The 26,351-nt window shown below is 29.9% G+C and overlaps 2 protein-coding genes across 3 annotated transcripts; both read right to left on the reverse strand.

Annotated features, from left to right (window-relative positions):
- Nucleotides 1–984: 984 nt before the first annotated feature.
- LOC115709285 (uncharacterized) lies at nt 985–3,337 on the reverse strand. Its single transcript, XM_030637354.2, has 5 exons — nt 3,083–3,337; nt 2,206–2,465; nt 1,911–2,122; nt 1,551–1,821; nt 985–1,413 (listed from the first exon to the last, which is right to left on the reverse strand). Exons 1-5 carry the CDS (start codon nt 3,174–3,176, stop codon nt 1,117–1,119), a joined length of 1,134 nt encoding a protein of 377 aa, XP_030493214.2. The 5' UTR covers nt 3,177–3,337; the 3' UTR covers nt 985–1,116.
- Nucleotides 3,338–3,595: 258 nt separating this feature from the next.
- LOC115709284 (uncharacterized) lies at nt 3,596–6,531 on the reverse strand. 2 transcript variants are annotated; one of them, XM_030637353.2, is made up of 5 exons: nt 6,200–6,531; nt 4,804–5,063; nt 4,511–4,722; nt 4,158–4,428; nt 3,596–4,063 (listed from the first exon to the last, which is right to left on the reverse strand). In XM_030637353.2, exons 1-5 carry the CDS (start codon nt 6,327–6,329, stop codon nt 3,767–3,769), a joined length of 1,170 nt encoding a protein of 389 aa, XP_030493213.2. In that variant the 5' UTR covers nt 6,330–6,531; the 3' UTR covers nt 3,596–3,766. The 2 variants fall into 2 exon arrangements, with proteins under 2 accessions (XP_030493213.2, XP_060967626.1); XM_061111643.1 differs by lacking the exon at nt 6,200–6,531 and adding an exon at nt 5,311–5,463.
- Nucleotides 6,532–26,351: the final 19,820 nt, after the last annotated feature.

The raw sequence follows: 26,351 nt of genomic DNA on the forward strand, positions 1-26,351 counted from the left end.
TTCAAAAACAACACACAAATTACAAGCTAAAGCTTACTACCAAAAAGCAGCAGCTCAGAAAAAGAAAAAATTACCATTGTTCAATTACATTGATAATATATTATTCTCCCCTCCTTAATCTATTACAATTCAATCCCAAGACCCTTGCTTTGACAGTTTTTTTAATCTCCTTGCTAATATATTTAGCTGAGAAGCAAGTATGATTAAAAAACACATCTATTCCTGTTCAGCCAAATAAAGTAAAGAGCATATGTCATGGTTGTATTAAGAACACGGTCTTGGAAGTTAACTAGAGGTCTAGTGTACCATTGCTGATTTGTAGGCCAACTATAGTCTCCTATCCATTTGCATATTTCAACAACCACACTTTACGCAAGTGGACACTCCAGAAACAAGTGGATAAGAGTCTCATTTTCAGTTTAACAAACAGGACAAATAATCGTAGGTATGGTCATTATTTTGCTCAAATAATCCCAGGTGATTAGTTGGTTATTGACAGCTTGCCAATATATGAATTTATGTTTGAAAATATTCAACTTATGCCATACATTGGATGCATAATCAGCATTATCAACAGTTATCAAGTTAAGATAGAAGGATCCAACCTTAAATTTTCCAGTCCTTCTTGCATTCATCAATGCTCTCTCGTCAATAGTATCTCTCAACTTCAAGAGTTTCTTAAAGTACCAGCTATCATCATTCATGAATGGCACAATCCAAAAATTCTTCTCTTTTAAGTAGATGGTATTAATTCATTAACTCATAGGTTGTCTTGTATGCTTGTTATGGCCCAAATGTATATGTTCCATTTCCTACCCTCTTGGAAGCCAATTCAGCCTAATTTCTTAGGCAGGCATACTTTTTCCCAAGATGGGAGGAGATGGTACTTGTTTCTTCTTCTTCTTCTTATTGTTATTGTTATTATTATTATTATCATTATAAATATTTGAATGCGACTTTTGTGAAGTTTCTGTACAAAACTGATAAACAAAATAATGCAACTTTAGTCCCTAAGAACTCAAATTATGAAAGAAGAACATGCCTCGCTAAGTTGTTTTCTGTTTCGCAATAGTTTTAGAACATTATATGTAAACTTAGAAGCTATATAAGTGTTGTTCACTTCTTTCCTTCCAAAAGTTCCTTAATGATTTTGTCACACATCCCTTCAGCTTCTGTGAATAAATGGCCAGCACCGGCTAACTCATGATAGTGAATCCATGGTAGTTTCTGAACAATGTAGCGTTGCATTGAAACGGGCACAAGCATATCTTCATCTCCTTGCCATAGGTGCACCGAACCTTCGTTGTTTGGAAATGGATTTTCCAGTTCTACTGGACTGAAGTCCCACTTCCCGAATCCCACATTCATGTCGCGGTGGAGAGACTCCAATTCTCCCTGTTGTCGTACCTCGGCCTAGTATTAAAAATTACACAACAAAGTAATTAAACAAGTGAAAAAAGAAAAACCATCAGGGTTGAAAACTTAGCAAGATACCTCAGCTTAGACTATTCAAAAGATTGACGCTATCAACAAAAAAAATATACAGGTACCTGGTATTTTTTCTTTTCTTGCTTTTTCGGGGAGTTCTGAAGTTCTTTGTCTTGGGGAGAAAGAACTACAGAAATGCCATTTATAACAGAAGAACCGGGGAACCATTTTTGAGTATTCCACCAGTATGTCAGCCAAGGGGTGCGGTGGGCAACGCCTAGTGCCCACCGGTCATTCCAAAGTTGTTGATTGAAGGCTTCATTAGATAAATTTGCAGGGAAACCAGTCCACCAGAAGTTTACAACAGGAGCTACTAGTGCTGCACCCGCTAACCTGTTAAGATTGCATGAGTTCTTCAGAACAAACCGAAAGAAAAGCAGAAAAACTAGATCCCACACATTAACCATGGAAAAAACTCATACCTGTGAGGAATGTATCTCAAAACACTCCAAGTGAGCTGTCCACCCATGGAAATACCAACTACATAGAATTTGGAACCTAGTCCCAATTGATTAGCAAGCTCCTCTATATCCAAAGCCATGCTCTTCAATGTGCGCTTTGGATTAGGATCACTCTCTCCATAACCAGGTCTGTCAAATGACACAATGTAGACACCTAGTTCTTGAACAAGTTCCTATCAGATCAAATGTAGATTGAGCATTTGGTAAGACTAAAAGTCATACATATAGATCAAACAAAGAGAACAAGATGAGTTACCGGAGATAGGAATCTAGCAATACTGTCATGCCTGCAAGAATCAAAGCCATGGACAGAGATAATTTTATACTTAGCACTGTCTTTCGACACGCCTAGCTCTTTGTAGGCCAAATGTCTTCCATCACTGAGTTTTATTCTTGGGGCTGTAACTGGGGGCCCTCCTGGAGAACCACATATCTTAGGTGGAGGAGGTTGGATTGCTTGGTATGCCCATGAAACAATTCCCACAAACAACAAAGCTACCACTTTCTTAAGCATACCTGAGAGAGATTTTAACTTTGATTAAGGAAACAGAATTGGGATCATGAATAACAAAAGTTCCAAGCTAAGTACAAGAAAAATGAACACACTTTGTCCAGTTCATATATTGATTTTTCAAAACAATATTTTTTCTAACTCGGAGTGAAGTTAACAAGTAAAATTTGATTCAAATTCAATGTTAGAAGGATTTCAAATTTAGTTAAGATCCCAATTAAAGAAAGGATCTTATCGCATCAAAATCCATTTCCTCAGTGATCAATGTGATCTTCAAGTTTGGTAAACCCAGCAACAGTCGATCAAAATGAAATCATCGAGGAAAACAAGAAAACACCCTTAAAAGAGTAAATCTCGAATTGGGATCAGCTAAGGTCCCTTTTACATTCTCGAAATGATATTATCTTTCTCAAACCGAAACATCCAAAATTATCAACAGTTTCCGTCAATCGAATACCTTGTAGAAACAAAAATTAGGCATAGACCCAACTTTTCAAACAATTTATTCTGGTTATGAATTCGACAAAACCGAGGGAGTCCACCATAGATTAACATAAAAAAAAAAAAAATTAAATCTCAGCACCCAATTCCTGAAAAAAGAAAGGGAGAAACAAAACTCCACCTGAAGGAAGCTGAAAAGAATTGCTTTGTTTGGCTTTTCTGGTGTGAGCCCTTGCTGATGCTGCAGAAATCTTCCTATTCACTCCTCCCGCCATTATCAACGAAACAAAAACAAGCCCAGAAATACAGAAGCTTTGATACAAAATGGGGTTTTGAATTGAGAGAATATACTACAATTTTAGAGAGAGAAAAGAGATCGCACTAGTGCAGCGACAGAGAAAAAGTCTCTGTTCTTTTTTTTTTTTTACAAAAGCCAAACCTTTCTTACTGAAAGCATCAAATAATTAAAAATTAATTAATCATGTCATTTTTGTGGAAGTTCAAATTTTGAGTTTTTGACCTTTCCTTCGATTTGTAAAATTAATTTTAATTTACCAAAATTTGGTTTAGTAATATTTTGAAATAGCTTGTCCCAAATGATTTTAATAAGGTTCTTTCTTTAGTCCTAAACAATGAAGATTATCATACTCAAACTATTACCAACCACATAATGTAACTATAAATTCACATTACCTTTGAAGGAATAAAAATTCTTCATTTTCATTTCAATTCCAAGTTGGACTCGGAATTCATGTTACTATATTCATATTTTTTTTATATAAGGCTAAACAAAGTTGTAAAAGCCCAACTCATAATGCTTATCATATCTGATCTGTTCTAATTAAGATTCAAAATTAAGCTAAGCTCATTTCTTTTGCAATAGAAGTTCCTTAAGGATAGTATCAGCAACTCCTTCAGCTTCATGTAACAAATGGCCATCACCAGGCATTTCATGGTAGTGAATCCATGGGAGTTGTTGGACAATGTAGCGTTGAGGCAAAACAGGCACAAGCTGGTCATCATCTCCATGCCATAGATGGACAGACCCTTCATTGTTTGGAAATGGATTAGCCAAATCAAGAGGACTAAACTCCCACTTCCCGAATCCCAAAATCATGTCCCGGTTGAGACTCTCCTGCACACCCTGCTGTCTTATGTATGCCTGCAGAAATGAGTGTGTGTTCAACAAGTTCAGATGGTAACTTAAGAAACAAGACTAATCAGAGAACATGTTTAGTAGGTTAGTTACTGCTCACCGCGTATTCCATTCTCGATTGCCAATGTGGTTTCATGACAAGTTCCATGTCCTTGGTTGAGAAAACAGCAGGATTGTGAGCAATGGCACTAGAAGAGGGGAACCATTTTTGAGAATTCCACCAGTAAACGAGCCACGGTGCATGGTGAGCCACACTTACTGCCCACTGATCATTCAGAAGTTGAAGATCATAAGCTTGTTTCGATATATTAGAAGGAAAACCAGTCCACCAATAGTTTGCAACAGGAGCTATAAGTGCTGCTCCTGCTAACCTGTTTATCACAACATATTTCCTCAGAACATAAAGATCTACAAAACTGTTATAATAGATTTCAAGATTAGAGCAAATCATACCTATGAGGAATGTATTTAAGGACACTCCACACAGCCTGTCCACCCATTGAGAATCCCACAACATAGAATTTGGATCCTAGCCCCAATTGATCAGCAAGCTCTTCTATATCGAAAGCTATGCACTTCACCGTACGCTTCGGGTGAGGATCGCTCTCTCCATAACCAGGCTTATCGAAAGACACAACATACACACCTAGCTCTTGAACAAGATCCTGAAAAATCATATGCAGAGTTTGGTAACATGTAAGTACTAGTTTATAGAGGCAAAGAAAGAGTAAGAGGCGAGCGAATACCGGGGACAAGAATTTGGCGAAATTGTCATGCCTGCAAGAATCAAAACCATGAATAAACACAATCTTATACTTGGCAGATTCTTTTGGCACACCAAGCTCTTTATAGGCCAAATGTCTTCCATCTCTGAGTTTTATTCTTGGTGCTGTAATAGGAGGACCTCCTGGTGAGCCACATAGCTTTGGTGGAGGTGGTTGGATTGCTTGGTATGCATATGAAAGAATTCCCACAAAGAACAAACCTATTAATTTCCTCAACATTCCTGAAAATTTAAAGCATTTGATAAATAATATGCAGTAATATATAACATTATCATCATCGACAGCAACAGCAATTTTGATTGGAAAATTGTAGTTTAAAGTAAATTGTCACACTAATTCATGTATGCTATAATATTTTTATAATCAACTCATCTTGAAAAACTAAATAGCTTTGTCAAAGTTTCTCTTTCTTGAGCCATGTAATAATGTGCAGAACAAAAGGAAACGAAAAAAAATAAAGTAAAATACTCTGTGATAAGACTGATCTTCTCTTCTAATGAAATCAAGAAAAATGATATATTTATTTATGTGAAATGTATTGAGAAGCTATATTTATGGTATGAATTATCACAATAAATTGGTATAACGATTATTAGATCTTTTCATTGTTATGGGCAAATATTTGTTACTTATCTATTTTTGTAGTTGATATGCCGATTTGTCAGAATATGCTATTAAACTATTCAGGTAAAATTTCCTTTCTTTGTTTAATAATTGAAAAATCTCAGAATAGCAGAGAATTATAAATATTAAATTAAATTGCATTAATGAGAAATAAATAAAAATTAATATATGTATTTACTAAAAGAAGAAGAAGATCCATTTCAAAAAAAAAAAAAGAAGAAGAAGAAGATGGGCAGGCATTAATGATGATGAAATATTGGTATGGCCTATCATTTACATATTAATTTTCTTTTTTTCTTTTCTTGATTTGCTAAAAAATTGAGATTGATTGACCCTATCCAAAGTTTCCTTTTTTTTTTTTTTTTTTTTTTTTTTAATTTTCTTCTTCCATATTTGGTAGTAGTTCATTCCTGCCTCAAATCTATTTCTCACTGGATTCAGTTCTATCAAAACATAAACTAAACACAAAAATTCATCTTTTGGTTACAAAAATACTTTTTAATCAGAAAATATAGTTTCCCTAAAAAAAACATTTTTTTTTTAAATAAAAAAGATTAAGCAGATAGTCTCACACAGTGTGAAGTTTTCAACTACTACACTTGCAGTCTCTCAAGTTAATCAAACATTTGAAAAAACACAAGGTGATCATAAAGAAATAATACATACATATATATAAATATATATATATAATCAATGATAGAATAGAAAAGTGAAAAGGTTGTGAGAAACCCACCTGGGGATAGTTGAAATGAAGAGTTTTGGTTGGTTTTTCTGGTGTGAGCTCTGGCTGAAGATGCAGATATCTTCTTGTTATTCACTATTATTCCATTACCAATACCATTACTACTAGTACTACTACCCATTTTCACCTAACCGATAAAAGCTAGCTAGCTCCAAGAAATATGGGAGTCTTAATTAAATTATTAGAGGTGAAATAAGAAGAAAGGTTTGAGATTTAGATCGGATTGGAAAACTCTAAATCACTCATTTAAATGGTCTAACGACTCTAACATTCTAACGTGAGAGTAACTGCAAAGGCCTGCATAATGCATATATAAATTAAAATAAATAAATACAAAACATAGGTGCCAATATTTTTATTTTTTAATTTTTTAGTCACAAAATAAAAGTAAAGGTGGCGTTTATTAATACTTTTTTAATCAGTTTTTTTGTTTTTAAAATTGAAAAAGTAAAAATATTTTTCAAAAACATGTTCTACAAAACTATTTTGACTCTTCAATTTTTTAATTAGAAATCAAAATTTTAAAAACAAAAAAAATCACTTTCAATATTTTTTTAAACAATTTTTTTTTCTTAATCAATATTTTGGACTCTGATCAGACCCGGACCAATCCCCTCCCCACAGCCCTGGCGTTGAACCGGCTAGCGGCCGAATCGAATCAGGCCCCGGAACTGGGCAGAGCTTAAATAAAATCAAAAAATAAAAATGAAAATGAACTTTACAAAACACACTTTTGTTTTATGTTTTAAAATTGAAAAACAAAAGTGGTTACAGAACGCATTTTTATTTTCTAAAATTAAAATTTTTAAAAACGAAAATTTTACTTTCATTTTTTGATTAAAAAATTAAAAAATAAAAGTGTTACCAAATGGCACCAAAATTTTTGTTTTCAAAAATTTTGTTTTTAAAAAATAAAAATGCGTTTTGTAACCACTTTTATTTTTTAATTTTAAAAATAAAAAATAAAAGTGTGTTCTGTAAAGTTTATTTTTATTTTTATGTTTTAATTTTATTTAAGTCAGGTCTATGTCCGGGGTCAGATTCGGGTTCGGTCATGGGCCAGGTTTAGCGCTAGTGCCATGGAGGGATTTGGGTCCGGTCTTGTCGGAGTCCAAATATTGATTAAGAAAAAAAAAACTATTTAAAAAAAATATTGAAAGTGATTTTTTTTTTTTGTTTTTAAAAATTTTGATTCTCAACTAAAAAATTAAAAAAGTGAAAACAATTTTATAAAACATGTTTTTGAAAAATATTTTCACTTTCTAATTTTAAAAATAAAAAACTAATTAAAAAAGTGTTACCAAACGCCACCATAGTTTGGCAAAATATACTCTTCGGTTAAAAGATGAGATATCTTGGTTCGAGGAGTATCTACCGCCTATTGTGGTTTGTTGTATTGTTAATCATATGTAATTCTGTTCACCACGTCAAAAAAAATACAAAACATTATTTTTTTTTTTGTAAAAATTAAATATTTTTAGGTTTAAAAGATTTTTTTATTTTTACATTTTTATGGTGTTTTATAAAATAATAAAAAATACATAAAAAGTAGAGTTGAACATTGAGCGGGTTGATTGAGTTTCGGGTTCACGAGTTTCAGATTCAAAAAATTATACCTGGACCTGGCCCGTGAAATGGTTTCGGGTTCGCGGGTCCACAGGCTCGGGTTAGTCGGATCAACAGGTTGACTCAATTAATTCTCGAGAACGGCTTTTTTTTTTCACCCAAATTCTCTATAGAAAAAAAAAAAAAACATTTGAAATCCAAAGTGGAAACGTAAATCCAATAATCTAAAATTAATCAAATCATTCATCAAATTTATGTTCATATTCATGAAAATCATGAATGCTGAACATGAATGAACATGATAATAAAAATTAAAAGTGTCAAAATAAATTGTGACTAAAAATATAAAGTCCATACTTTATACTCCATAGTCCATCTACGTACTAGTTATTTGTCTACCATAGAATAGTCCATACATATGGTATGTTGATATCCTTAAAAGTGTATAAATTAAAATGTATTTATAAATTTAATGTATATATGATAAAGGCATTTATAAAATAATAGTTATACACTAATATAATATATACATATATATTATATACCTAACTTTAAATTCATCTTTAATTTAATAGATAAAATATATATGAGAAAAACAAAATAAAAAAAATCATATTTATATTTTAATTTTTATGTTCATTAATGTATATATATATATAATTTTTACTATGATCTTATATAAAAAAAATATATTATTTATTTTATGTTATATATATTAAATTTAAAACAGAAAAAAAAAAAAAAAAACCTAGTTGGATCCGCGGGCAGATTTAAGCCCAATCTAAACCCGCGGGTTAGCAAAAATCAAACTCAAACCTGGCCAAAAGAGTTGACCAGGTTGGACCCGACCTGCCCATAGGAAACAGGTTGGACCCGACCTGCCCATAGGAAACAGGTTGGCCGGGTCGCGTCCGGGCGAGTCCAAGTCAAACTCAACCAATACGTTCAGTCCTAATAAAAATAAGAGCATTTTACACTTGATCCCTTATTTTTTTTATTTAATTGTCAAAACCGACTCGATCAAGTATCAATAATACTTTTATTTATTTGAGTACGATTTGTTTTTTTTTTTTTTGACATTAGGAGAGGAGGATTCAAACTTGAGACCTTCTCTTTGTGAGAAGAAGTGTGGAACCACTAAGCTAAGTCAATGACCACTATTTGAGTATGTTTCAATACCATTTCTCTCTTTCTTCTTTCTCTTTTCCCTCAAACTTTAAAAATAATTTTTGGTCACGTCGTTACTCGGATGAGCCTAAAAAAATATCATTGTGATCTACTCTTCAATGTGAATATTTTCAAATGTGGAAAACATATATATTGTTATAAATATTAATAATTATGTGGATGTCCAAATCTTTTATTTATTACCATTAATTGTAATCAACATTCATCTTTTTCTTAGTTTCCCTTTTTCTTAGTTTCTTAATATCTCACTCTTGTATTTGTATAAATAGGGGTTCACCCCATTGGAATAAACAACTCAGAAATTCTCATTCACTTTCTCTTTCTCTCTTCATCTTCTTCTTTTTTTTTCTCATCCATTTTATATTATTTTATATTATTTCATAACACGTTATCAGCACGAGTCTCTGCCCAAGCTTCAAGCATGAGTCTCTGCCCAAGCTTCAAGCATGAGTCTCTACCCAAGTCCCAATGTAAGTATCTTGTTAAAGTTCTTGAATTGTTTCAAAGTCAAAATACACTAAATATATATTTATATATATACTCCTCTGACTCTAACAATTTCAAGAATCATTTGGTTTCTTTTTTCTTTTTATCTATATATCTATATATTATATATGTATGTATATATTTTTATATATTTATTATTGATTTTATATATATATAATGGTCTTATCATTCATAATATTTACAATATATGTGTGCCTATGATAGAGAAAATCTATATAAATTATACATATATCCAGAAGATTATGTATCATCGATAAAATATTGCATATATCCTAAAGATTATGCATCATCGATAAAATATTGCATATATCCTGAAGATTATGCATCATCGATAAAATATTGCATATATCCTGAAGATTATGCATCATCGATAAAATATTGCATATATCCTGAAGATTATGCATCATCGATAAAATATTGCATATATCCTGAAGATTATGCATCATCGATAAAATATTGCATATATCCTGAAGATTATGCATCCTCGATAAAATATTGCATACATCCTGATGATTATGCGTCCTCAATAAAATCTTGCATATATCCTGAAGATTATGCAAACGTAATATTCATTATATAGTTGATGAATATATAATGAAAGAGATGAATACATATTTATATATATGTTCTTGTATTCTTTGAGGACAATGAAAAATAATCTAATATCGATATAGATTTTGACAAACATTTTCTGAAGTAAATGTTTTATATTTATCGAAGAAAAAAAATGATTATATTTATGTGAATACAACTAAAGAATCATTAAAAATAATTATTATTGATGCAATTTTATAGTGGGTTTTGAATACCCAAAAAGAATGTTAAAAAAATTGCATTGAAACATTAAAGTATAAGAATAACAATGAGCATGACTAATGTTATTTAAATACATGAGGCAGTATTTATTGTTCATCATTCCCTGCAGAGAATGATACGAATTGAAGTCAATCACTTTTAAAGATTCCTCGTATTAGTCATGTTATTATACATTGTTATTACTTGCAATGTTGGAAATTATTGCATGTGACATATATTAAAGATCAAATTTTGCATACATCTTGGAGATTATGCAAAAATTGTATTCATATATTCTTTGAAATATTGTTAAAGAAATTGTTGAGTAATTTCTTTTTATATATGAACAAGTAATAAATTTTTAAGAAATTTATAATAATGTTCTACTTGTTCAACGTCATTCCCCGAAGTGAATGTAATGATTTTAAACAATTGATGGCATTATTTACTCAAATATTTCCAAAAGAAAGTGGAAACAACCAAAAGATGAGATACCACACACAATCAAAGTGTATAAAATCTATATATCATGTGTGGAATTGAATAATAGTAGTCGCGTACATGTAGTACGGACACACTTATAATCAAGATAAAAGTATATTTGATTATTGAATAGAATGTGAATTGTACAAATTTATTGTACATTTAGATTATTTAAATATCATTCCCTGAAGAGAATGAATAGACATGAAATTCTATTTCAAAGAATATAGATTTCACATATATTGGTAATGCCAGAAGCAAATTAATATATGCATATTTTATTATTTCTTGAAATCAATAGTTTCAAACTATTGTTAGTACAGGATATGTATATATATAGTTACTATATAATTCAGTTTGCATATTCCCGAAAGTGGATATATAATTTACTAATATTTGTTAGTGATCCAATATAATCAAAGTGATAAAGAATCACAAAATGATTATTTGAAAAGCTTCCGTAAGAAGTACTCTTACATACAATTGCTACTTTGAGTAGAAAAATATATTTGTATGTACCTAGATGTATAACTTTTATCTAGTTATGAAAGTATAATAAGAAATAACTTATTATATGTACTGGTTGTACATTTAAATATATAATATATCAAGTCATGATAATTAAACTGATGAATAGTCTATTAATAAATTAGACGACTTGTTAAAAAGATACCAGGAAACATGAATGATATATTATGGTTATATCTATTTGACCATTATAACAACATGATGAAGTTGTCATGTACATTTTATATTATACACATCATTGAGATAGTGATTCTTGAAGAAATATAAAGTTTGATAAACATAATAGTGACTCCTGAAGAGTGTATATGTTTTGGAGAATAATATAATTATATTATTCGTGTATATAAAATGAAACTTGTAATGATTATGTTGTAATGAATTTACATTACCTTTTGAAAGTTTCATTGAAATACAAATTATAGTGAACCTGAAGTTCATGAATTGAATTTTTTGACATGATCAATCATATGCAATAAATTGTCAAAGAATTTGACTAAATTTTGTTGAAGAACCAGAAGATTCTTCTCATTGTTAATTTATAAGGCTCAAAAGAAGAATGTGCATATATTTGCACATAGAAAATATTTAAATTATATTTTTTTAACAGTCTTGAGCCATTATTAGATTTTTATAGCATAGTTTCTTATCGATGTGATAAGATTATATGATCATGCATTTACAAAATGTGTAAATTTATGTATTTCTAATTATACACGTATGACTCATTCTTAGAAATGAATTAAGTTCATAAGTATTGAACTTGAAACTGAAGTTATTGAACCTGAAGTTCAATGTCATATAATATATATGAGTTTAAATAGATATTGATTCATTGTGATATATTGAAATCCCTACAGGTGTATTAATATTATTAGATATCACAATTTTTAAAATTCTCTCGATCAGGGGGAGAGAAGCAGTTGGGATCGATGATAATTTTTGAAAAATGATCCTTGCACAAAGTTATAAGAACGATATAGTTCAAAATGATATATACCAACTGCAAATCAATATTACTCAAAGTTGAGATAGAATGAGTTGAAAACGCCTGAAGCGTAAATGAACAATATAGAAATTATTAGTAAATGTTCATTTGATTTGCCCTGAAGTTGTTAAATCTAGAAGTACTCATGGAGATACCTTAATGTTATAAAGTATTAAAATGATAACCGTGATGAAAACGGTACTCGAAGAGACTCCCAAGAGAAGTTAGACATAAGACATTTAATCATAATTGAATCCCTGAAGTGATTCGTTATAGGTACCTATAAATGATAAACATATTTGAAAATATGTAATTTAAAGAGATCTCTATAAGTTATGTCAATATGGGAGGAAATGATCATTTATTGAAATTTTTGTCGACAATAAATATTGAATGTGTGCATATGCAATAAACTAACATGAGATAGCAAGGATCATTGTATTAGATTTGTCGAGAATTATCGACATACATTTTGATTTTTGGCCAAAATATTATGACGCAATCCAGGCAAATTTACTCACATAAAGTGAAGTAAGACCTGTAGGGTGTGCAAATAAATATTTCTAATGAGAAATTTGCATATATGTATTTGTACATAATGAATTGTTGTACAAAGTTTGCATAGACATGAGATTGATTGAAGTAAGGCTTAAATATTGAGAAAATATAATCATGATTTGATTATAGTCTGGAATATATTTTATGAGGATTTATAAGCGTCACATAAATGTTGCAACAAAATGTTATTTATTTGGAGCTCTTAATATAGTGAGAATTTGAAATAAGCCTTATCTAAAAATTCTAGAAGAATTTAATACATGTCTTAAGTGATATAAATTCAAAGTCGCGCGCACTATATGACAAAGATCTTTGTATGAAATAAAGACATGTAAGTAAATTATTATTTGAAAAATACCTATGGTTGTCTATGCAATATAAATACGTAAATTATACGTTGTGATAGACTCTTTAAGAGTTTTTGATTAATTGAAGAACAAACTTTTATTTCTTTTGTATTTCGAGAAATATTAATGTATAAAGTTTGTTCATTAGTATTGAAGTCCTGAAGTACTTCATATGTATCAAGAATTATAGATATATGATCATTTGATATGGAAATTAAGATCATAAAACAAGATGGAATAAATATATGGTCTTGGAGTACCATCATTGTCACAAATGAAAATTTGTAGTACCATTAATGTGTTATGTTCATATCTACTTGAAATTTTAAATTTCCGTATGAACAAAGTTGTGACACACATGAATGATACAATTAGTTGGATAAAGACTAATGTTCCACGAACCCCTCATCTATAATTTAGAAGTCCATGCATACTCTGGAAGAGTTATAGAAAATATATGATCAAAGATTATATATGGTGATATTTTAAAAGTGATAACAATAATCTTATGAGATATATTATCACCAAAAGAATTATGGATCATATGTGCATGAGGGGGAGACATATTCACGTTGCACTCTTTTTTCCTTAGTTCAGGTTTTGTCCCAATGGGTTTTCCTGGCAAGGTTTTAACGAGGCAACTTGCAAATAATTATGAATATGAAATATATATTGTACTCTTTTCCCTAGCTAAGATTTTGTCCCACTGGGTTTTTCTGGCAAGGTTTTTAACGAGGCAACTATAAATCATGTTAACATACTGAAGCAAGTAGAGAATGTGTGTGAGTGAGATCATTGACATAGCATATTTGGGAAACATATGAATTGCACTCAATAAAGAAGTATCAACCCAAGCAATTCTCTATGGATAATACTGCTTGCATCGCTCAACTAAAAGGATGGTACATTGAAGGAGATAGAGTTAGAACACATTTCACGAAATTCTTCTTTATAAGCTTCAAGAAAATACATATTGGTGTTCAACATATTTAATTAAGTGTCAATCTTGTAAACTTATTCACAAAGTTATTACCAACATCAACATTTGAGAAGACGCCAGATAAGATCGAAATTCGTCGATTAGAAGATCTCCACAAATGCCTAAATGAGGGGGAGTTAGTTTACACTATACTCTTTTTCCTTTGGTCAAGTTTTCAGCAAGATTTTTAATAAGACAGTTATTATGGACATCCAAGGGGGAGTGTTATAAATATTAATAATTATGTGGATGTCCAAATCTTTTATTTATTACCATTAATTGTAATCAACATTCATCTTTTTCTTAGTTTCCCTTTTTCTTAGTTTCTTAATATCTCATTCTTGTATTTGTATAAATAGGGGTTCACCCCATTGGAATAAATAACTCAGAAATTCTCATTCACTTTCTCTTTCTCTCTTCATCTTCTTCTTCTTTCTTCTCATCCATTTTATATTATTTTATATTATTTCATAACATATATATATATATATATATATTTTGCTATTTCCAAAAAAAGAACCCTTTGGTTAGTTGCCGTTTATATTTTTTTAAATCTTAATTAACATTCATTTTAGAATAGCGTTAATTGAATTATATTATATTATAGGATAACCAACTAGCTTTCAAAATAACAAAAAGGTATATAAAATAATTAGTATATAAAAATGATAGCTTGTTATATTATATGCCAACTTATTAATTTTGAAATTTTTTTTAAGGTTGCCTAGATTTATTTTAAATTATAATTTACCATAATATACCTTAAAAATAACTAATTAAGTATTAAGATATATACAAATAATTTTTAGAGGTAACAAAAAATTATATGATATAAAAATAAAGTTTTTTTATTTTTTTTATTTTTTTATAAAAGGTATAACTAGTTAGTTTTTTACCAATACTATTAGACTATCTCCAATAGAAGATCTAAAATTTGTGCTAAATTTGGCACAAAAAATGAGTTTGTGCTATATTTAGTCCACTATTTACAATTGTGCTCTAATGCACAAGATGTAAAATAAAGAAAAAATAATTGATTATATTGATGGTCATTTCATATTTTGTTGAGAATATACAAAATTTATTATTTTTTATTCTTTTATTATTTAAATAATGGTAATATGGTAAATAAAGTAAATAAAGTTTAGTAAAAGTCAATGAATCACAATAATTAGTGGCATTATAGTAAATAAAAAAGTAGCATTTATTGTGGGCTAAAATTAACACAATGCTACATCTTGTGCCAAATTTAGTTCACTTTTTAAAACACTATTGGAGTATAATTTTTTATAGGTGTGCTAAAATATAGTAATACACTACCTTTTTGGCACTCCATTGGAAATGCTCTTAGTAACCAAAAAGTTACTTAAAAATGTAAGAAAATATATAAAAGAAAAATTTGAAAAACGTTAAAAAATGTCATATGCGTTAGATTTAGCTAACGTGATACGTCAGTAATAGTAGTAAAATTATTATCGTAAATTAGATACAAAAATTGTATATTATTTAGACTTCCCTAAAAATAATAAAAAATAACACCCAAATATTATCAAAACAACAAGAAAAAATAACATACAAATAATAAAAAATCAGCATCAAATTAATTAAAGTACAACATAAAAATACATTAAAAGACTATATTTTTTGTAAATAAATTCATAAAAATCGTAAAAATATTTAAAATTTCATATAACCATATTTTTATAATTTTTTGTGTTTTTTGTGTATTTGTGACATAATCCTTTAAAAAATTCAACACCTATTTTGGGTTGGGCTATGCATCCAATCCAATGCAATATTTTTCTCCTCATCCGATTAAATTTAATTAGTAATTATATTTGAAAAATCACCATCCATTCAATCCAATTAGACCTCAAAATCCACTCCAATCAAATTATTAATTATATTGATCGTTTTTCTAATTAGATATCTAATTACACACTTAATTTTTAATATTAATTTAAAATATAAAAAAATACTAAAAACCTAAATAATACTTTTTATTTAAATTTAATACTCCATAACAACATTAAATTTAAAAAAAAAAAAAAAAAACTTTCAACTGATGCATTATACATATGTAAAATAAAAATATGATAAAACTTAGAGCAAACTTTAAGCTCTTTCATATATATTCTTTGCCATAAAAAAAAAAAAAAAAAAAAAAAAAAAAAGAAACTCTTTGATATATTATTTTAATATTTTTTCTTGTCTTTTCTTTTTTCCATTTTTTTTTCTACTAACTTTTTTTCATTAATTTTCATATTTTTTTTTAACTTTAACTGAGGAAATATATTGAATATTTTTTTAAAAAATAAATAAATAATTGATGTATAATATATTGTAAAAAGTTGTGTGAAATATTCATAATAAAAGTTAAGTCTAAGCTTAAGTGATATATTTTACAAAAATAATATACAAATAATTAATTAAATTAAGTAATATATTTATTAGGGTAATTAAATATTAGATTCTACTTATTTTATAATTTAATAATTAAGTATTATATAGTATATAGAATAGAAAAAAAAAATGAAAATTGTACACCTCTAAAAAGAAGTTCCGATAGACTTCCTATCTGTTTTAGCAGTGAAGAAAGCTTTTTTTTTTCTTTCTTAAATAGTGTATTTGTAGTTATTTAAGACCGCCTAATTAAAATTTTTTTGAATAATTTACAGTGCCAAAAATAAAGTTCAAATAGTTTTTTAGCACATGTATAAAAAAAAAGTCACGCATGCAACAAAATATTTGAATATTATTTCTAACACTATAAATTACTTGAAAAAATAGAAATAATTAAAATAATAATAATAAAAAAATTATTTGAAATTTTTTGAAAATTTATAAACTTAAATAACTACAACGTACACGATCATAAAAAAATTTAAACTAAAAAATTATCATAAGTGTCAAACTAGATAAAGATCTACCAAAATACTCGTCTACTATAAATATAAAGCTTCCTTATAAAAAAAAAATTCAGGAAAGGGCCCTATAGAATATTAAGCTTGAGCTTTGTTATTTTTCATTATTTACTTGAGTAATTTGCAGTATAAATATCTAAGTTTAACTTCCAGTTATAAATAAATAGCTAAGTTTAATTTTTAGCCGTAATAATATCTTACTTATATTTTTGGAACTCTATAGGTACCCAACCATTAAATATTAAGTCATTATCTACGTGTTATTTTCTTATTGGTATATTTAAATTAATTTTTTTTTTTAAAAAATAAAAATTTAATGACTTGGACCAATTAGGAATTGTCACGTGGTAATTTACTTAACACTTAACAGTCGGGTATCTACAAAAGTTCTAGAATTATAAAGCTTAGGTATTATTACCACTAAAAATTAAACTTAGGTATTTATTTACAACTAAGAGTTAAACTTAAGTATTTATGACGCAAATTACTCTAATTATTTTTTGGTTGAAGTCTCATTCTTAGGGTATGTTTAGTTTATAGGAATGGGAATTGTAATGGTAATCAACATATTTGTTTGCTTTTCTTTTTTAAATTTTGTAATCTAGCTATTACATTGTATAAGATAATTATCGTTACAATAAAAAACTATTGTAAATGTCATCACAATTACAATCCATTATAAGATTAATATAATATTATAGTAAAAATATAATAAAAGAAATTCAAAAGTCTATTTTACATTTTATTTAAATATTTTATAATTATAATAGTAAAAGTAATAGGAATATTTTAGTCAATATATATTTTATTCCATTACATTCTCACACCAAACTAAACACAATAATTTTAAGGAACTTTTTTCATTTTTATACTTTAAGACAGGTTTTTTTTTTTTTTTTTGCATTTTTATGGAATTCTATATAAAAACCCTTATTACAACTAGCGCTGCAATCTAAATTGCAACAAAGAATCGTATAGAATCCCCTATTGAAACTAACGCTGGAACCACTTTAAAAACCTAAACCGTAAATTTAAAAAAATAATATATAAAGTAATTCCCCTAATTTTAATTACAATACTCATTCTAAACAATAAACAAACATTATAATTAATTACCATTATAATTTCTATTCTATGACATTTCTATTATAACAAATCAAACATCATCTTGTTTCTTTTCACAGAAAGGTGTAGGAGAAAATGAAAATGAATCCCTTCGTGTTAGTGTTACGTGTGTGTTGACTTTTTAACTTGCCGTTAAAGATGGGTACTAACCTCGAAGATTTTTTCGTAGAGAATTTAAAAACAGTCCATTTGATCTAAGAAGTAGTAGTCATAAAATTATCAAAAAAAAAAAAAAAAAAGTAGTAGTCATAACCAGAACCCACTTGAAATTTAATAACATGGTCCAATCTTTCTTTTTTTTTCTAGAAGAAATGCATTGGTTGTTGTGTGCATCATTAGCTAATGACATTACATAGATAATGTTTTTGATAATTTTTTACTAGTTTTCATTTTTTGATTTATTCAACTAAACAATTGTTACTTTCACTTCACTCAAAGGTGTATGATAAGTATGATTTTAATACTCTATCTTTTTAATAATACTTATTGATTATTTTACATTTTTAAATCATACATATTTACTATTTTAAACTTAAATTTATTTAATAAAATTTTATCAATTAAATCAAATTATTTTCAATTTTATCAATTATTTTCAATAATTAAATTTTATTTTAAAATATATACAATTTCAAAATACAAAATACAAAGTACTAAATAATTATTATTAAAAATATAGGTACCAAAATATTTTTCAAAAAAATACAAAATACTAAAAAGTTATTTGGCTTCATAACTTAAAAAATGTTTTTCATTTTTTAAAACTGAAAGCAATTTTTAAAAATTAATTAGGAGTTGTTTGGTAAAATTTTTTAAAAACAGTTTTTTTAAAATTGAGTTTTAAAGAACTAGAAAATTAAAAACATCAAAATGTTGTTTTCAATTTTTAAAAACAATTCTTTTTGTCTAACATATTATATTCTATATTTTTGCTCACATATTCGGATCTTAGATACGAATCTATACCCGAACCTGTACCCGGATGGATTCATGTCATGGTATAGTGTTAAAATATTAATTTTTTTAGTAAGAAAAAATCTAAAAATAATTTTAAAAAATTTATACAAAACACTATTAAATTTTTAAAATGACGAAAAACTGTTTTCTATTCTTACTTTTAAAAACACAATTTTAAAAACTAAAAACTGAAAACATAGTCAAACAGGCTCTAAACAAATATAAGAACAAAGGCAACTCCAAAGAGACGACAAATTATATATATGTCATGAGTATCTTATTTATTTATTTATTTATTTTTTTGAAATCCATGAGTATCTTATTCAAGGACACACCGTTTTGCACTCCAAAGACACACCATTTTATATGACATTTTGAGATTAATGCTACAGTGTAATGTAGGCACGGCATTTTTTTTATATATTTAAATAATATTTATATATGTTTATAAATATTAGAATAATGGGTAATTTCTCTTTATATTATTAAATGTATTAGGAAATTTAATTTTTTATCCTTACATTAAGAGGGAATTTTCCCCTTAAACCTAAAATACCCTATATTGATAAAATAGGACAATATTTACTTAATTCCCACATAACCCCCTCATTCAAATCTGACTCCACAAGCATCGGACCCAACACAATTTTTTTGTAAAATCACTCAACACAAGTATCGGACCCAGCATCGGGTGCCATCGGACCCCATCGGGTCTTCGTCTTCCCCAACCCATTCACATGGAGCATCGGACCTGCATCGGACCCGGTGGTTCGGTCGAGATGCGTTCGTGGTGGAGGAGGTGGCCGATCATCGTGGGTTTTCGTTGTGGTCAATTTTCGTGGTGGTCACGGCGTCAAGCGGTGCGGTGGTTGTGGCGGTCGAGCGGTGCAGTGGTTGCGGCGGTCGAGCGGTGCGGTGGAGGAGGTGGATCGGCGTGGGTTTTATGCAGTGGAGGGGATGGATCGACGTGAGTTTTGTGCGGTGGAGGAGGTGGCTCAGCGTGGAGGCTTTGTGGGTTTTGGGTTTGATTTGAGAGAGAGAGAGAGAGAGAGAGAGAGAGAGAGAGAGAGAGAGAGAGAGAGAGAGAGAGAGAGAGAGAGAGAGAGAGAGAGAGAGAGAGAGAGAGAGAGAGAGAGAGAGAGAGAGAGAGAGAGAGAGAGAGAGAGAGAGAGAGAGAGAGAGGTTGAGAAAAATGGGAGGGGTATTTTAGAGTTTAGGGAAAAGTATACCCATTTTTTCAATAGCTATAACTATTAGTTTGGGGAACAAATTTAGGTATAAAAAATGCATAGAAAATCAAATTTCCCAATGTATTTATGAAATTAAGAAGGGAAATTTAAAAAACTATCCATAAAACACTCTAAAATTATTTTTCTAAATCTATATTTATTAAAATTACCCATATATAACTACATTTAATTTTTTTTCCCATATACTCCTCTCATTTAAAAAACAAATCCCAAACAAATCCCATTTAATTGCTCATATGCATATGTATATCGTATGCAAACTACCCACCTAAGACAGCTAATCACAAGGCAGTACTAGAGACGACCACCCACCACCACGGCTTCAGCACCCGACCACGCCCGACCACCGACGACCACCCTCCACCACCGGCAGCAGCCCCCGACCACGCACGACCACCGTTCGATCACGCACAACCACCACCCGCAGTCGCGAATATGTCGAAGGTTAGTTTTTCCTCGGTCGGTTTTGGGTTTTTTCAAATCTGAGGTTGAAGACATCGGACCTCCTATTGGTCCGATGTCGTCCGATGGGGTTGTGGGTTGGGTCCGATGGGCTGTGGGTTGGATCCGATAGAGTTGTGGGTTGGGGTCCGATGGTCATTCTCGTGGGGTTGGGGTCCGATGGGGTATGTGGGTTGGGTCCGATGGGTTATGTGAGGGTCCGATGGTCCAATGGGTGGGGGTCCGATGGGTTATGTGGGTTGGGTCCGATGGTGTTGTGGGTTGAAGTTTGAGATTAAAGGTTATGTGGGTCGGGGCGGTGGGAGTCGTCTCGGTCGGATCGGGGCTGTGGGTCTCTATCAGAGTTGTCTCGGTCGGAGGAGGGAGTCGTCTCGTGGTCGGAGTGGGGGTGAAGGGGTTGAGGGTTCGGTTGGGTTGAGGGTTATTCTTGGATTTTTTATAAAAGTGTCATATATGTTTTATTTTAAAATGTATTGGTTTAAGAATAAAATATTAGGGTTTTTAAAGTATAGTTTTTCAAATTTTATTTTAGAAAATTTTACAATGCATCTTTTTAAAAGTGATGTACTGATATACTTTTATCTGTTTCGACACCCGAAAAACTTTATTAATTTTTTAATATAATCGTGTATATTATAGTTATTTAAGATATCTTGTACAATTTTAAGAAATTTTAAAAAAATTAACATGTTGAAAACAATGTACCTCTTTAAAAGTGGTGCACTGATGTACTCTTACATATTTCTGCATTCAAGAGACTTTTTTAGTCTATTTTTTTCATGGTCGTGTACATTATAGTTATTTAAGACATCCTGTAAAATTAAAAAAATAAATAAAAAAAATTACAGCATTATAATTTTTAAACTAATTAGTAAGTTTATTTAAATAAAATAATTGTGGCAGCTTTAGTTAATTAATATAATATTAATATTTTTTATTTTATTAAAAAATTAATATAATAATAAATTGAAGAATATTATTTTAGTGTAATTTTTGGTATTGTGATTGGAGTAGAAATAATTTATAGGGTAAATACTATTTTGGACCCTGTGTTTTGCCAAAGTTACCAATTGGACCCTCTGTTTTGTTAAATGACAAAATGGACCCTATATTTTCCAAAATGGTAAAAATAAGACCTTGAGCTCAATTTTTAACAATTTTATTTTTTAATATAACAAATTTTAAGATAATTTCTAACATGAACAGATACAGAAAATGTAACTAATTTTGTCATAATATCTCTAGATCAAATTATGATTAAGTTTTATTTTGATAAAAAAAAAAAATAAAATCAGTTCAGGGTCCTATTTATACAATTTTAGAAAATACAGGGTCTATTTTATCATTTAACAAAATAGAGAGTCTAAGTAGTAACTTTTACAAAACACAGGGTCTAAAATAGTCTTTACCCTAATTTAAGTAGAACCTCTATCCAAGAATACACTTGGGACCAAGTAAATTATATTCTAAGAGGTTATAACTAAATAGAGTTACACTAGAAAAAAAAATTAAAAAACAAAAAAATATCAACGTAACAATAATAACAATAAATAATCATTAATACTATATCATAATAGAAATATTTTAGAGTAAATATAATATTCATACATGTATTATAATTTAAAATAACATTATTAATTTTACATAAATAAATTTATAAAATACATGTATATATTTTATTAAGATGTAATTATTCTTATATAGAGGTATACTTTGGTCATATGGGACTTAAAAAATGTATAACTAATTACAATTTAGAGGTTATTCTTATTTATAACTGGCCCAAATTGAGACTTGATTTTTTTATAACAAATTAGAGGTTATTCTTGAATAGAGTATTCTTAAATAGAGGTTCTACTGTAACACTAAATTTAATGATAGTGTGACACTAAATTTAGTGTGCTCCTTGAATATGCTCTAGGAGAAGTACTAGAAGGCAAAGTAATGTTTAATATCACTATAAACAAGGGCGAAGCCATGTGCAAGAGGTGGTTATGTCTAGGGGTGTTCATAAAATAGCCAATCTAATTTAATATTCTGCACAATCCAATTCACAAAGTACGGATACCTGCACTTTGTGCGAATTGGATTAGATTGGAAATTTCAAAATCCACACTTGTGCGGGTTGGATGTTGATTGACCTGTAAAAGTAACCAATCCAATCTAATCCACACATTTTTATAAAAAAAATTTAAAAAATTATATATACAATTAATATTTTAATGTAAAAAATAGTAATTTAAAAATCTAATACATATAATACAGATATATTTTAAAACTTAATAGATCAAATGTATATTCTATTTTTATATATAATTTTCTTTTTTTACATACAATTTAAAATAAAATTAAATATTTCATTATACATACATTTTTTTCGTTCTTTGAATTTATTATTTTATTTATTTTAATTTTTTGTTGGAGATATAAAATAACAATAATTTTTTTAATTTTGTTGCTAGTTATGTAATAAAAAATATATATTTTTAATAAATATTCAATAATTTAATATTAAAAAGCAACAAATCTAAAATAACTGATTCAATCTCTACTTTTACGGATTAGATTGGATTAAATTTGAGCTATTGTGTAGATTTGATCCAAAATATGAAATCCGCACTTAGTGCGGATCAGATGCACTATAAAAAAAAAATAATACGGATTGAATTGGATGAACACTCATAGTTATGTCCCTAATAAAATTACTTTTCAAATAGGTATATATGTTTAATAAATAAAAGCTAATTTAAGACATATGAAAATGCTTTCGTATGGTTTCAAAAAAAAAAAAAAAACTTCAATAGATAGTATGTATATAATTATATATGGAACACTTTTTAATAAGTGTTAGTTATTTATTTTTGTAAAATAGGCGTTTATAGATTAAAATCAAAGTTAGACCTTATGGTCATTACAAAAGATATTATTTGGTATAGAAGATAGCTCAACTATACCAGTAACATTATTGACGAAAGTTCACTTAAGCACATTATGGGCTGCAAAATTACAAACTCTAAGAATAAATAAAAAATTACAACTTAATAAAAATGTAGAGAGATGTTTACAATGATGCACATAGTTACCAATCCCCCAACTAGAACATGTTTCCTTCAGCGTCTTGATAACTGTCTCAGAATCACTCTCAATCATCACAAAAGGGTGTTGAAACGAAACGACAGTCTTTATGGCTAACAGGCAGGCCGCAGGTTCTCCAATGAGGGGGTCAAAGAAGTTGAGCATATTTTTAGCCACCCACAAAATAGATTATGTGTGATCCCTAGCCAAAGCCACTACGCACATGGATTCGCATCCAACTTTAACATCACATCTGAACTTGACCCAATCATTTAGAGGAAGAGACCAAACAAGAGACCCAACAACCTTCGATGAGGCAAACAAACAAGACCCATAATCTGCGTAACAAATAGAGTCAATACAATGTTTAGTGTTACTCAAAAAGTTATTGTGTACCTTGTCGTTACGTGCCCTCCAAATCGTATCCAGCACAATCAAAACATATAGGAACAAGTACTTCTCAACATCAATCCCCTTAAATTTCAGATTTCACTAAAAATTAACCCAATCCCAAACACGACCTCCAGAATCCAAAACTGGCACAACCCCCAAGGAGAAGACCACCAAAGGTGAGAAGCAAAATTACAATAAAGGAAGAGATGTTCCATCGACTCCTCTCCCTCCCCACGAAGAGGACAAGAAACCTCCTCAATATGCATTATCTTAGCTAGGAGGGCACGAATAGGCAGAGCATTTTAAAGAATGCTCTACTAAAGGACTTTGTGACGTTCAAAAACTTTAGAGCTCCATAACTTGTTCCATAAAGTTGAGGCAATCTCGCAAAAAGGGGCACACTCTAGAGCTTGAATAAGGTAAGTAGACTTCGTAGAAAATAAACCATTTGACTCTTTAGTCCAGACCCACCTATCTCTACCCTGACCACACGACTAACCACCTTTGATGATGTTATTGATCGTCTCATGGTCAAAAAGAGTGTGAAACTTAAAGATGTCCAAATCCCTGTTGGCTAAGAGTAAATCTGCCACTTTCTTCAAACCCTCAACTAGATGAGTATAAGGCTTTGGGTAGAAGTCCTGGCTATGTATAACCCATGGGTCATCCTAGATATTCGTCTCCTTTCCATCTGAAATAAGCTTGCAAGCCCCTTTCTTAAGGATTTCTTTAGTTCGCACAATATTCTTCCAAAACTACGAATTTGAGTTCTTAAAGGAACACTCCAAAAATTGGCTACCCCTAATATACTTGGCCCTTAACCCCTTATAGCACATCGACTATTCCTTATTAAGGAGTGCCTAGCTCCACTTGGCCAACAATGCCTGATTCATTTCCAAGGAATTTTGAAAACCAAGGCCACCCCAGGATTTGGAAAGACACAGGTGATCCCAAGCCTTTAAATAGATACCACGATTTCCTTGCTCACAACCCCACCAAAAGTCCTTGGTCATACCATTAATATTAGAGGCAAGCTTCTTAGAAATCTTTGTTGTTTGCGTAGTGTAAACTGGTAAGGCAAGCCCAACAAATTTGATCAAAGTAGCTCATCTTGCTTTGGAAAATGTTTTCAACTTCCACTCGTGGAGTTTTGAAACTAGGTTATCCAAAATAAAGTTAAAATCCACATCCTTTTGGCAAGACCTAAACAATGGGAGACCCAAATAATTAATCTTTTCCATCGATTTGTTGAGTCCAAGCTCCCGCATTATGCCTCTTTTCATACCCTCACTAGTCTTATCGCTGAAGAAAATGAAGGTTTTTAGTTTATTTATCCTCTGTCCCCACCAATAACAAAATTTCTCTAGACACTGGCAAAAGCCTCTAGCTTCTGCTATAGTCGCCCTACCAAAAAGGATCAGATCGTCTGTAAAGAAAGATGAGAAAGCCTAGGACCATCTCTACTCAACTTGATTCCTCTAATAGTTCCAATATCCAGAGCGTTCTCAAGAATATGCGAGAGGATATCAGTAACCCTGATAAAGAGGTAAGGGGGTAGGGGTTCCCCCTATCTGATGCCACACATAGGGAACAAACTACTAACCTTGCTACCATAGAGGCAAAATCTAAAATAAATCGTTGAGATACACTGTTGTACCCAATTACAGAACTTATCAGGCACTTTGAAGCTACAGAGCACATGATCAATGAATTTTCAGCTTAACTTATCATAGGCTTTAACCAGGTCAATTTTGATAACAAACAAACCCTCTTTCCCTTTTTTATGTTTAAACGAGTGGATGATCTCTTGGACTAAAATATTGTTATCCTGAATGTTCCGACCTGGAACAAAAGCTACCTAAGTAGGACAAATTAGCTGGGGGAGAATCGGTCTAATTTTATTTGCAATGATTTTTGAGATTACCATGTAGATCACATTGCAAAGAAAAATAGGTCTGAACTAGGACACTTTTTTTTTTGGTATTGGGCACCTTAGGTATAAGAGTCACATTCGTTGTATT

Source organism: Cannabis sativa, chromosome 3, assembly GCF_029168945.1.
Source record: "Cannabis sativa cultivar Pink pepper isolate KNU-18-1 chromosome 3, ASM2916894v1, whole genome shotgun sequence".
Classification (NCBI taxonomy): Eukaryota; Viridiplantae; Streptophyta; class Magnoliopsida; order Rosales; family Cannabaceae; genus Cannabis; species Cannabis sativa.